This window comes from Nicotiana tabacum, chromosome 23 (assembly GCF_000715075.1).
Source record: "Nicotiana tabacum cultivar K326 chromosome 23, ASM71507v2, whole genome shotgun sequence".
NCBI classification, from domain to species: domain Eukaryota; kingdom Viridiplantae; phylum Streptophyta; class Magnoliopsida; order Solanales; family Solanaceae; genus Nicotiana; species Nicotiana tabacum.
In genome coordinates this window covers 124,438,151-124,451,333 of record NC_134102.1, presented here as the reverse complement: position 1 = coordinate 124,451,333, position 13,183 = coordinate 124,438,151, and the positions used below count along the sequence as shown (strand labels likewise).

Genomic DNA, 13,183 nt, shown 5'->3' with positions numbered 1-13,183 from the left:
TGAGCTTTTTCCGGTTGTAATGGGGTTACACCAAGGTTCTGCGCTCAGTCCGTTCTTATTCGCCCTGGTGATGGACGCGTTAACATACCATATTCAAGGGGATGTGCTATGGTGCATGCTATTCGCCGATGATATAGTTCTGATTGATGAGTCGAGAGCCGATGTTAACGAGAGGCTGGAGGTTTGGAGACAGGCTCTTGAGTCTAAGGGTTTCAAGCTAAGCAGGACGAAGACGGAGTACCTGGAGTGTAATTTCAGCGCTGAGCCAGGGAAGTGGGCGTGGATGTGAGGCTTGATTCGCAGGTCATCCCGAGAAGAGGCAGCTTCAAGTACCTTGGTTCGGTTATCCAGGGGGAGGGGAGATCGACGAGGATGTCACACACCGTATTGGGGTAGGATAGATGAAGTAGAGGTTAGCATCTGGAGTCCTGTGTGACAAGAGAGTGCCACCGATACTCAAAGGTAAATTTTATAAAGCGGTGGTTAGACCGGCCATGATGTATGGGCTGAGTGTTGGCCCGTTAAGAACTCACATATCCAGAAAATAAAAGTAGCATAAATGAGAATGTTGCGGTGGATGTGTGGGCACACTAGGATAGATAAGATCAGGGATGATGATATTCGGGAAAAGGTGCATGTGGCTCCCATTGATGACAAAATGCGGGAAGCGAGGCTTAGATGGTTCGGACATATTCAGAGGAGAAGCCTAGATGCTCCGGTACGGAGGTGTGAGTAGCTGGTTGTGGAGGGCACGAGAAGAGGTAGATGGTGGCCTAAGAAATATTGGGGAGAGGTGATCAGGCAAGATATGGCGAGACTCCAAATTTTCGAGGACATGATACTAGATAGGAAGATGTGGAGGTCGAGTATTAGGGTTGTAGGTTAGGAGGTAGTTGAGTCGTGTCTACTTCGTACTATTGTGGGACTAGCCATGTAGGGTTTTTGTCCGAGATAGTTAGTGGCAATATTGTGGCTTACTATTTCACTTTTCACTGCATGTCCTATTTACTAGCTATCGCTTTTTCTTTGCATCTTTCTTCTAAATTTTATGGTGTTCCTATTGTTCTTATGATTGTTGTGGTGATACTAATATTTACTAATATTGTCTCCCTTTGCTTTGCATCCTTCTTCTGGATTTCATGGTGTTTCTATTTATCCTATGATTGTTGTTGTGATACTAATATTGTCTCTTTTTTTGCCTTTTTGTCCTTTTTTTTTTGAGCCGGGGGTCTTTCGGAAACAGCCTCTCTACTCCTTTGGGGTAGGAGTAAGGTCTGCGTACACACTACCCTCCCCAGACCCCATTAGTGGAATTTTACTGGATTGTTGTTGTTGTTGTTGTTGTTGTTGTTGTAGTAAATTGCTTGAAAGGATATTTACAAAATTATATTACTAAATAGAGCAATTGCACGTATCTATTTAAGTATTAACAGGTAAACTGAAAAAATGATAATTTATTTTAACCAAATAAAATTACATCGTATAGATAATTCCTTACACATATCAATGTTTGTAACTTAAATATATTAAGATTAGCAGAGATAGCACTCTATATTCAAAATATACTTTGCGATTTCATCCCTCCTTTCCTTTGTTTTTTTAAGACGATTTTGTTCTAAATAAAACGTAAATGACATGTAACATTTACCCCTGAATATTTACATCAATCATATTGATTTATCATAATTAAGTGATTTGATGACACAATAACGAGAATCATCCACTAATTTCACCTTCTTATTCTCGGTGACGAAGCCAAGTAATGAAGAAAATGTTATTTTTACCTTTACTATTTTTCCCTTTTTTCCCTCCGATTTGTAACTTTGCGAAAATAGGTAATCATAAACCAAATTCCTTCACATCAAACATTAGTACTATGTAGGAAATTCGGATCAATTTATCTCAAATATATTCCATAGAGAAACTAAAAAAGAGGAGCATATGTTACACATTTTGCTAAGATGATTGATAGACGAGCTAGGAATCAATCATTTATATTCAACTACGCTTCATGATTTAAATTACTCTATTAGTACAAAGCACTTTGCATCCTCTAATTGAAAGAATTCTCTTGGTAAGCAACTCCATTTATCGATACTTGCATCTTCCATAAGCTGCAAAATTATCAAATTAGACAAATAACATACAAAATCATAAAAATATTAAATTTAAGTTCTGAATCTCGCTGATGAAAGATAGCAACACAATATGAAGTTAAGAGAAAACTTACAGGGATCGTTTTGTACACGAATGCCCAAATGAGGAGGACATTTAGAAGTTCTGGTATACATAAGGTTTAGAACATAGGAAGCATGGCTACGAATGGTAGGAGGCAAGAAACAAGGTTTTCCAGGTTTTATGTCAATACAATAGCCTCTGTTACATGCTCTGTCCAAAAAGGCTGATAACGTTACATCAGTAGCCCATTCATCTGCCACACACCACCACTTAGCTCCCTGCATTACAAACATTAATTTTACATCACTACTAAAAAATACGCATATTTTCGACGAAATTCATCAGAAATGTGCTCTTTCGCATAACACAACTAGCTAATTAATGATACTTTACCTGACAAAAACTTGTGAAAGATAACAACACTAGGAAGCACAAGAATACATTTAGCTGTGCCATTGATTTCCAGTACATATCAACTTGTCCAAGTGTTTTTTATTTCTTTTTTGCTTATGCCAAGAAGTTAAATAGCATGGTTCAATGTTCAACTGTTTGAATTCACTGCCTAGAAATAGCAAATGGGTAATTCTATTTATTATTTTTTGCCCTGTAATTGTTTAATGAAAAAACTTATTTAATGTGGCTTAAGTTGGTTTAAAATCATTGTGTCTTAGAGAAGAAAATTAAAGCCTAGATATGTTTGCATTTGTTTTGCTAGGAATCAATAATATCATTTTGAAACTACAGATTATGCATTTTACATCGGGTGAAAATGATTTTCTACATTCAATTTGATGTTAAAAGTCAAACTCTCTCTCTCTATCTGTCTCTCTCTCCAATTTTAAAGTAAAGATATTCTTTCCCTCTTAAGTCTTATCTCAATATATTTGAGTATTGACAGGTAATTTTATAAATTGTATATCTATTTCCCCTTAATTATCAACATCCTCTTCTTTTAGTTTTTATGTATCATGAGATATGATGTACATTTTTTCTATTTATATTAGTAGGGTTGCCTATATAGCTAATCAAATAGTATAGTTTGTAGTGTCAAATTAAATTTAAAGTAAGTACACTTTTATTTAGCAGTGTTCGTTGGTCGGTACGGTACGGTATTTAGATATTTTGGTTCGGTTTTTTCGGTATGTGATTTCTTAAAATGCTATACCAATACCGTACCTAATTAAATTCGGTATGGTTCGGTTTTTATCCTTTCGGTTCCGGTTTATTCGGTTCGGTAACTTCAGTTTATTCGGTTTGAATACTAACTACTTGTCACGACCCCAAATCTAACTAGTCGTGATGGCACCTAACCCCAACCCGCTAGGTAAGGCAATTAACATCTATCCAATTCCAATAATATTAATAAGACAATTATTCAAAAGAAATTATATGAAACTAATACATTTTTCCAAGAACTGGTAGTACAAATCATGAGCTTCTAAGAATAGAGTTTACAAAGCGGAAATTAAATAAATACATAGTCTGTTTGAAAAGTACATAAACAGAGTTTTATAGATCTAAGGCTACCACGAACAAGAGGCAACTACAATCGGGACGTAGGTACATCTTCAATCCAGCTCCCATCGAACACAGCAACGTCAGCAACCAACATCTGCATGCAAGGTGCAGAAGTGTAGTATGAGTACAACCGACCCCATGTACTCAATAAGTAACAAACCTAACCTTATGTTGAAAGTAATGACGAGCTAACACAAGGTCGGGTCGAATACCAATATCCCACAACAGTTCATAACAACATAATACAAGTAATAAAAGATGTATCTCTGAAGTAAAATGCTCAGCTCGTCCCAGAAAATAGTCATGCTTTTCAAGTATCTTAGTGAAAACCCAATCTTTTACCGAAAATGCCAAAATACGAGTAAGTTTGAAAACTGTAATTTTTTCAAATATCCTTTCCACAATAAATAAGATGTTTCATTTTCTTTCCAGATAGCAAGTGAGAAATACCTCTTTATGCCCATATATCAATGTGTGTAAAAAAAAATCATGAATGACGTGATACCATACAACATGAGGAAAAAATACATCTCTATGCCTGTATATCATGTGTGCATGCCAATGCCATGTATCTCAGAGATGAATCATGTACTCACTCTCTCAGAGTACTCAAACTCACTATCTCACACTTTTCGCTCATCATGCTCAACCACTCGGTACTGTATATGGCACATACGGCCCAGGGAAGATCCATCCCAGAATATATACATCACTGACCATCAATCACTCAGTACCGAGGAAGGCTAATCCGGCCCGTGGAGAAGATCCATCTCCGGGTATAAAATGCTTCAGACAAGATTCATGTCCAGGGAAGATCCACCCCTCAATAATATCAACCGCGCTCACTGGGGTGTGAAGACTCCGGAGGGGCTCCTACAGCCCAAGCGCTATCATAAGCTAGATCCAAGCATAAATCAATATAGCATGCTGTGGCGTGCAGCCCGATCCCATTACTGTCACTCATAATCAGGCTCTCGGCCTCACTCAGTCATCAATCTCTCCAGTCTCACTCACGGGCTCACAATGTCATGAAACTAGCCCGACAACAATGATATGATGTATCAATAAATAAATAACAACTGAGACTGAGATATGATATAAATGCATGAATATGAATGAGTACAAAATATCAATGAAATATCGACATAAAGCCTAAACATGATATCTAGTATGATTGACAGCTCAATTACTTTATCACATGGTGAAAACATGGATATCAACAAAATAGGGCCACTATACAGTGCCATGGAAACAATGGAGTCATAATTCACAGGGTGCACGCCCACACGCTCGTCACCTAGCATGTGCGTCACCTCAACACAAATCACATAACACGTATTTCGGGGTTTTATACCCTTAGCACTAAGATTAGAAGAGTTACTTACCTCGAACAAGCCAATTCCAATACTAAGCAAGCCAAGCGATGCTCTAAGAATGCCATCACGCGCGTAGCGACCTTCGATCGGATCAAAACTAACCAAAAGCAATTCAAATACATCAAATAAAGCCTAAGGAAATAATTCCAAATGATAAAGATCGAATCCTAAATCAAATCCCAAATCCGGCCAAACATCACACTCGGGCCCGCACTTCGAAACCCGACAAAACTCCAAAACATCCGATAACCCATTCAATTACGAGTCCAACCATACTAGTTTCACTCAATTCGGACTCCAATTCGATGTTCAAAACTCAAAAATCTATATTATAAAACTTTAGGCCAAAATTCTCAATTTCTCGTTAAAATTTCTCAACCAATTACCAAAAAATGAAGATAGATTCATAAAATGTAATCAAAATTGAGTAGAGGACACTTACCCTAATCCTTCTGATGAAATTTGCTTCAAAGATCGCCTTAGTCCGAGTCCCACATCTCAAAATATGAAGAAAGAACAAAACCCTTTCTATAACTCTGCCCAGCTATTCCGCATTTGCGGTTAAAATATCGCATCTGCGACCTCCTCTTCTGCGGATGATGCCTCACATTTGCGAAGCCTATGGAGACTGGCCCTTCCGCACCTGCGGATATCAAATCCCATTTCTGCGAAGCCTTACGCACATGCGATCCAAATCCTGCATCTGCGCGCACGCAGGTGCGCTACAAAAATCCGCTTCTGCGGTCTTCCTCACCCAGCCTCTTCTCGCTTCTGTGACCATTACACATGCGCAAACTAGCTGCAGGTGCGGTCATACCAGAACCAGCAACAATGAACCTTAGCCAAAATTTCCAAAATGCTCCAAAATCAATCCGAAACATGCCCGAGCCCCTCGGCACCACGTCCAAATATACCAACAAGTCCCATAACATAACACGGACCTACTCGAGGCCTCAAAACATACATAACAACATCGAAATAACGAATCACACCTCAATTCGAAATCATTGAACTTTGAAACTTCAACTTCCACAACCGATGCTGAAACCTTTCAAATCACGTTCGATTGACCTCAAACTTTGCACACAAGTCACATTCGACATTACGGACCTGCTCCAACTTCCAAAATCGGAATCCGACCCCGATATTAAAAAGTCTACTCCCGGTCAAACTTTCCAAAATTTCAACTTTCACCATTTCAAGCCAAATTTAACCACGGACCTCCAAATCACATTCCGGACGCGCTCCTAAGTCCAAAATCTCCCAACGAAGCTAACGGAACCATCAAAATTCCAATCCGATGTCAAATGCTAAAAAAGTCAAACTTGGTCAACTCTCTCAATTTAAAGCTTCAACAATGAAATCCATTCTTCCAATTCGATTCCGAAATACCTGAAAACCAAAACCAACGATTCATACAAGTCAAAATACATCATACAGAGCTACTCATGACCGTAAACTACCGAGCGAAGTACAAATGCTCAAAACGACCGGTCAGGTCGTTACATCCTCCCCCACTTAAATATACATTCGTCCTCGAACGTGTCCAGAGTTGTTCTCAAAGCCATTAAACCGCCGTATAACCTTACCATGCACATACCCGGGGTGATCCCATGTTACCCTATTCCATATAGGCCCGACAACACAACATAACTGTAGTCTCTTAATTCAACCTAGCCCATAGACCTTAGAATCCAATTCCCAACATCCATAATTTCTATAAGATCAGAATCTCGCATCTACACACTGTATAAGTCTGAACAAGCTGTATCAAGCCATATCTAAATCTATAACCCAAGATGTAATCACATGATGTACCATATAACTCAAATACTCATAGCAAAAATTTCAAATCACAGTAGTTGCTTAAAACAACCCAATACCGGTAATAGACCTCATATCAAACAAAGCCTCGCTCTAAAACCTTCGTACACTGCCTATGATGAAAGGAACATGCAGAACTCATAACCATTCATCAGATCAACCAGTCATGGAATTCCTTCTCATTCAACAAGAACTATAGCAAATTCTAAGCCGACTTTCGATATTATCCTTCCAAACATGCTGTAATCAAATCCGATAGTATCCATTTTAGGTCTAATGACCTCATCTTATCTAACACGACCACTCTAGTGACATGACATACCCATACAATCTAAAGCCATAGCCCGTGCAATCCGTGCACCAATAAGCAATATTCCAAATGTACTCAATTATGGAAAATGACTCAAACGAGAGAACCGTCTCGCAAGCTCAACAAGTACCACCACAACGAAATGCTTAAACCTATCACACACCATAGAACCATAACAGACGAATCTAACACAAAGGACCATATTTCCACATAACTCTGCTGCAATGCGCGACCCTATCCAAATATTGGTCCATATGAAATACTTCAAGTCACCCTGCTAAAAAAAAATCAATAACCATGCGCAATTCGACATCAAGTACTCAAAGTGCATTACCATAACCACAGAGAAGCAGATGACACAATGCCACACAAAACCCGAAAGAACATAACCAATACGCCCTCAATCATGCAATACCCAACTACTCATATCACTCAAATTTTACTATAAGACCACAATAGAACCGCACCATGTGTGCCTAAAACCAACGAATCACAATCCCTCGTAGCATAGAAAAGTAAATCACAGATCATCTCAGAACACGAATAAGCTCAACAACAACCGAATGGCGCATCCCTCGACAATAGCAGAATGGAGCCAACCAATCCGTCTCGGTGTAGAATACACATCCTAATTGGGCCTACCAACGGACCCCCAAATCGACTCTGGTCACCCACAAATAGATAAGTAACCCTCCGAAAATTCACAATGACTGAATCATAACACATACTATCATCTGGCTAGCTTCAGCCACAACCTCATAGTCCACAACCATGAAACAATCTGCTCCTTAGAACTCCCAGCCTCTAAATCCATAAAACACACGAATCACCATATCTGATTCCATCTCCACCGCTAGAATATCTAACACATCTCTCATATATGATCATCCCACGAGAAATACTTTTAAAATTCTTCCGTGCCACCTGGAAAAATTTGAATATCAGCAGTCGATCAACCTGGAGAGTGCCACAATACCAGTGAAGTACCCATAAATCAAAACACATTGCCCCTTCTGAAATGTACACTCTCTCATCAAGCCATACCAAATAGTAATACAATTTACCTAGTCATCTGAAACCGTCCATGCTGCCTAAGAATTTTATGACCTTCCCCTCAAAACTGAACTGTGACCTCGCTCAGGCAAATCTCAATTCCACCCAACAAACCGCATATACCATGCCATCATGCGAAGAGTACAAGAATCTCATAATCAACTCTGAGCCACAAGCAGAATACATACTCGATCAGTCAGAAACCTTCCATTTGATCTTATTCCGGAGAAATTCCCAATACGCAATATATTCCCCACGCCGGTAGGAAATATACTTCTCGAACCGTGGTAGAAACTATTGAGAACTCTTCAAAACCCATTTGCACATAACCAAGCTACCTGAACCGAATCTCTCTAACTCAACCCAGTCACGCAGGTTGCCAAAACCCAAGAGCATTGCCACGAAACACCCGTAGAAACTCACTACATCAAAAGAACCAAAAGTGCCAATCACATCTGTTACTGTGCTGGTCCAACCCGTTACTAAACTGTCCTCATTCTCTAATTTCCTTCTGAGTTGCCTTCGAATTGATACCTTTCCTTGCTAGAACACTACTAACCTTGACCAAAACTTGCCCCACGAACTTCAGCATAGGATTACACCGCCTTAAGGCTTATAAGCTGCTGAATTCCCTCTTTATGTATCCCAAAAGTACCACAACCAAAATACTTACTCTGAAGAGACTTCCTGCGAATCTAAAGCCATTACCTTCACCTTCCTGATTCTGATATGTAGAATCCATAATGATATAGAAATGCCACAAGTCTTGACACCCTCCAATATAAATTTCAGTTTCTAGCCAAATACACATCGTGAAGATTCCCAATTGTTACATATAAATCTTGAATCCATTAGAACTATTCTCGAGAGTCATCCACTCTACTCAAATCCCAATTAAACTGATCAAATATACCGAACGACCTGTGCCCCATTTGCACACCAACACCCTAAGAAGTAATCTATAGTTCTAAGCAACCGAGTGAATTCCTTACTCCATGCAACCTATATTCTTTACGGATAACAACTCAATCATTCAGTGTTTCCCATATGCCCAGAAACATAATACAACCCGTATCCAGAAATTCCTTTACTCGAGTCATCCTCGAACTCAACCTCTGCCTGTCATAACTGATTTACCAGTATATCTCAAGCCGAATCCAATACAATACATAACTGTGCAATCAACTCGACGATAGCAGACTCCCCCACTTAGCTCGAAGCCGTAGATCAAAAAACACAACTTACAATGTCCATACTTTATTACTGCTATAATACCGCAGTGAGATTCAACCAAATCCTTCCTGAGCTCCTATAACACAAACCATCTAATACTTCACATCATCTGCAAATCTTGCCTTCACCCTTGTAATAGTCAAGCCAACTTCCACAAGCGATCCAAACTCAAATTGTAACATATATCATTCACTGATAAACGATAACTCTCTACAAACATCATAAGGACCACACAACCTCAGGAACCTCACAGGAGATACCGCCTGCTCTGCCTCGAACCGACATCTCTCTATCATCTTCCACAGTCATAACTATTACACAATCACTTAATCTTCCTGAGTCTGAACTCATAACACGACATGAAATCTACTGCACTCCATAACTAAAAAACATGAGAGGTCCTTCAACACACCCATAACTCGAGACTATACGTCAAATCATGACGGAAAGCAAGCACTAAATTTACATCTCAATCAAACTCTTTTCGTCATATTTGAACAATCTGAATACTTTCCGCAGTCATATCATACTCGTTATATAGTCATCTAACCGCTCATAGAGCCACACATTCCACTCACAGGGACGCTACCGGACATATAAATCCAAAAGCACGTGCTCACGCAATCAACATCTATATGTTCAAAATACAGTCAAAACCTAGCCTCAAGTCCTTCAGACTGGCCCATCATCAGCATACCTAAATCACATCTCGCATCTCTTCCATGGAATCACAAGCCATCGATGCACAACTAATACCGAGTGCTCGCATGTGCATACGAATACGTGGAAGGAATTTAAAGAGTTACGCTTCAAGATGAATCAATGCCGCACGATAAGGAAAGAAAGATGGGAAGTATATCCTAAATGCCTTGTAACCTCTCGAAGATAGGTATGGACATCATCATACCGATCCGCAAGACTCTACTAGGCACTTGCTCATGACTTGTAGAACCAATGAACCTAGAGCTCTGATACCACCCTGTCAGGACCCAAAATCCAACTAGTCGTGATGGCACCTAATCCCAACCCGCTAGGTAGGCTAATTAACAATTATCCAATTCCAATAATATTAATAAGATAATTATTCAAAAGAAATTATATGAAACTAATACATTTTCCCAAGAACTGGTAGTATAAATCATGAGCTTCTAAGAATAGAGTTTACAAAGCGGAAATTAAATAAATACATAGTCTATTTGAAAAGTACATAAATAGAGTTTTATAGATCTAAGGCTACCACGAACAAGAGGCAGCTACAACCGGGACACAAGTACATCTTCAATCCAGCTCCCATCGAACACAGCAACGCCAACAACCAACATCTGCACGCAAGGTGCAAAAGTGTAGTATGAGTACAACCGACCCCATGTACTCAATAACTAACAAACCTAACCTTAGGTTGAAAGTAGTGACGAGCTGTCGGATCCAATACCAATATCTCACAGTAGTTCATAACAGCATAATACAAGTAATAAAAGATGTATCTCAGAAGTAAAATGCTCAGCTCGTCCCAGAAAATAGTCATGCTTTTCAAGTATCTTAGTGAAAACCCAATCTTTTACCGAAAATGACAAAATACGAGTAAGTTTGAAAACTGTAATTTTTCCAAATATCCTTTCCACAATAAATAAGATGTTTCATTTTCTTTCCAGATAGCAAGTGCGAAATACCTCTATGACCACATATCAATGTGTGTAAAAAAAAATCATGAATGACGTGATACCGTACATCATGAGGAAACAATTCATCTCTATGCCTGTATATCATGTGTGCATGCCAATGCCATGTATCTCAGAGATGCATCATGTACTCACTCTCTCAGAGTACTCAAACTCACTATCTCACACTTTCCGCTCATCATGCTCAACCACTCGGTACTGTATATGGCACATACGGCCCAGGGAAGATCCATCCCAAAATATATACATCACTAACCATCAGTCACTCAGTACCGAGGAAGGCCAATCCGACCCGTGGAGAAGATCCATCTCCGGGTATAAAATGCTTCGAACAAGATCCATGTCCAAGGAAGTTTCATCCCTCAATAATATCAATCGCGCTTACTGGGGGTGTGCAGACTCCGTAGGGGCTCCTACAGCCCAAGCGCTATCATAAGCCAGATCCAGGCATAAATCAATATAGCATGCTGCGGCGTGCAGCCCGATCCCAGAACTGTCACTCATAATCAGGCTCTTGGCCTCACTCAATCATCATTCTCTCCAGTCTCACTCACAGGCTCACAATGTCATGAAACTAGCCCGACAACAATGATATTATGTATCAATAAATAAATAACAACTGAGACTGGAATATGATATGAATGAGTACAAAATATCAATAAAATCAGTGAGATGGCAGCAAGAAACGACCAATATGGGTCCCAACAGTATCAGCATAAAGCCTAAACATGATATCTAGCATGATTGACAGCTCAATTACTTTATCACATGGTGAAAACACGGATATCAACAAAATAGGGCCACTATACAGTGCCATGGAAACAACGGAGTCACAATTCACATGGTGCACGCCCACACGCCCGTCACCTAGCATGTGCGTCACCTCAATACCAATCACATAACACGTATTACGGGGTTTCATACCCTCAGCACTAAGATTAGAATAGTTACTTACCTCGAACAAGCCCATTCCAATATCGAGCAAGCCGAGCGATGCTCCAAGAATGCCATCACGCGCGTAGCGACCTTCGATCGGCTCAAAACTAACCAAAAGCAACCCAAATACATCAAATAAAGCCCAAGGAAACAATTTCAAATGATAAAGATCGAATCCTAAATCAAATCCCAAATCCGGCCAAACATCACACCCGGGCCCGCACCTCGGAACCCGACAAAACTCCAAATAATCTGATAACCCATTCAATTACGAGTCCAACCATACTAGTTTAACTCAATTTGGACTCTAATTCTATGTTCAAAACTCAAAAATCTATATTATAAAACTTTAGGCCAAAACCCCCATTTTGTTTTTAAAATTCCTCAACCAATTGCCAAAAAATGAAGATAGATTCATGAAATGTAATCAAAGCTGAGTAGAGAACACTTACCCCAATCCTTGTGATGAAATTTGCTTCAAAGATCGCCTTAGTTCGAGTCCCACATCTCAAAATATGAAGATAGAACAAAACCCTCGATTTCTATAACTCTACCCAGCTATTCCGCATTTGCGGTTAAAATATCGCATCTGCAACCTCCGCTTATGTGGTTGATGCCTCGCATTTGCGAAGCCTATGGAGACTGGCCCTTCCGCACCTGCGGATATCAAATCCCGCTTCTGCGAAGCCTTATGCACCTGCGATCCAAATCCCGCATCTGCGCACATGCAGGTGCGCTAAAACATTCCACTTCTCCTGTCTTCCTCACCCAGCCTCTTATCGCTTCTGCGACTCCTCTTCTCGCTTCTCCGACCATCGCACCTGCGCAAACTAGCTGCAGGTGCGGTCATACCAGATCCAGCAGCAATGAACCTTAGCCAAAATTTCCAAAATGCTCCGAAATCAATCCGAAACACGCCCGAGCCCCTCGGGACCACGTCCAAATATACCAACAAGTCCCATAACATAACACGGACCTACTCGAGGCCTCAAAACACACATAACAATATTGAAATGACGAATCACACCTCAATTTGAAATCATTGAACTTTGAAATTTCAATTTCCACAACCTATG

General features: G+C 39.9%; 1 protein-coding gene across 1 annotated transcript; it reads right to left on the bottom strand.

Annotated features, from left to right (window-relative positions):
* Nucleotides 1-2,088: 2,088 nt before the first annotated feature.
* LOC107808084 (glucan endo-1,3-beta-glucosidase 12-like) lies at nt 2,089-2,634 on the bottom strand. The gene is made up of 3 exons (XM_016632566.1): nt 2,572-2,634; nt 2,231-2,456; nt 2,089-2,114 (listed from the first exon to the last, which is right to left on the bottom strand). The coding sequence occupies exons 1-3, from the start codon at nt 2,632-2,634 to the stop codon at nt 2,089-2,091; spliced, it is 315 nt and encodes a 104-aa protein (XP_016488052.1).
* Between the last annotated feature and the right edge of the window lie 10,549 nt (nt 2,635-13,183).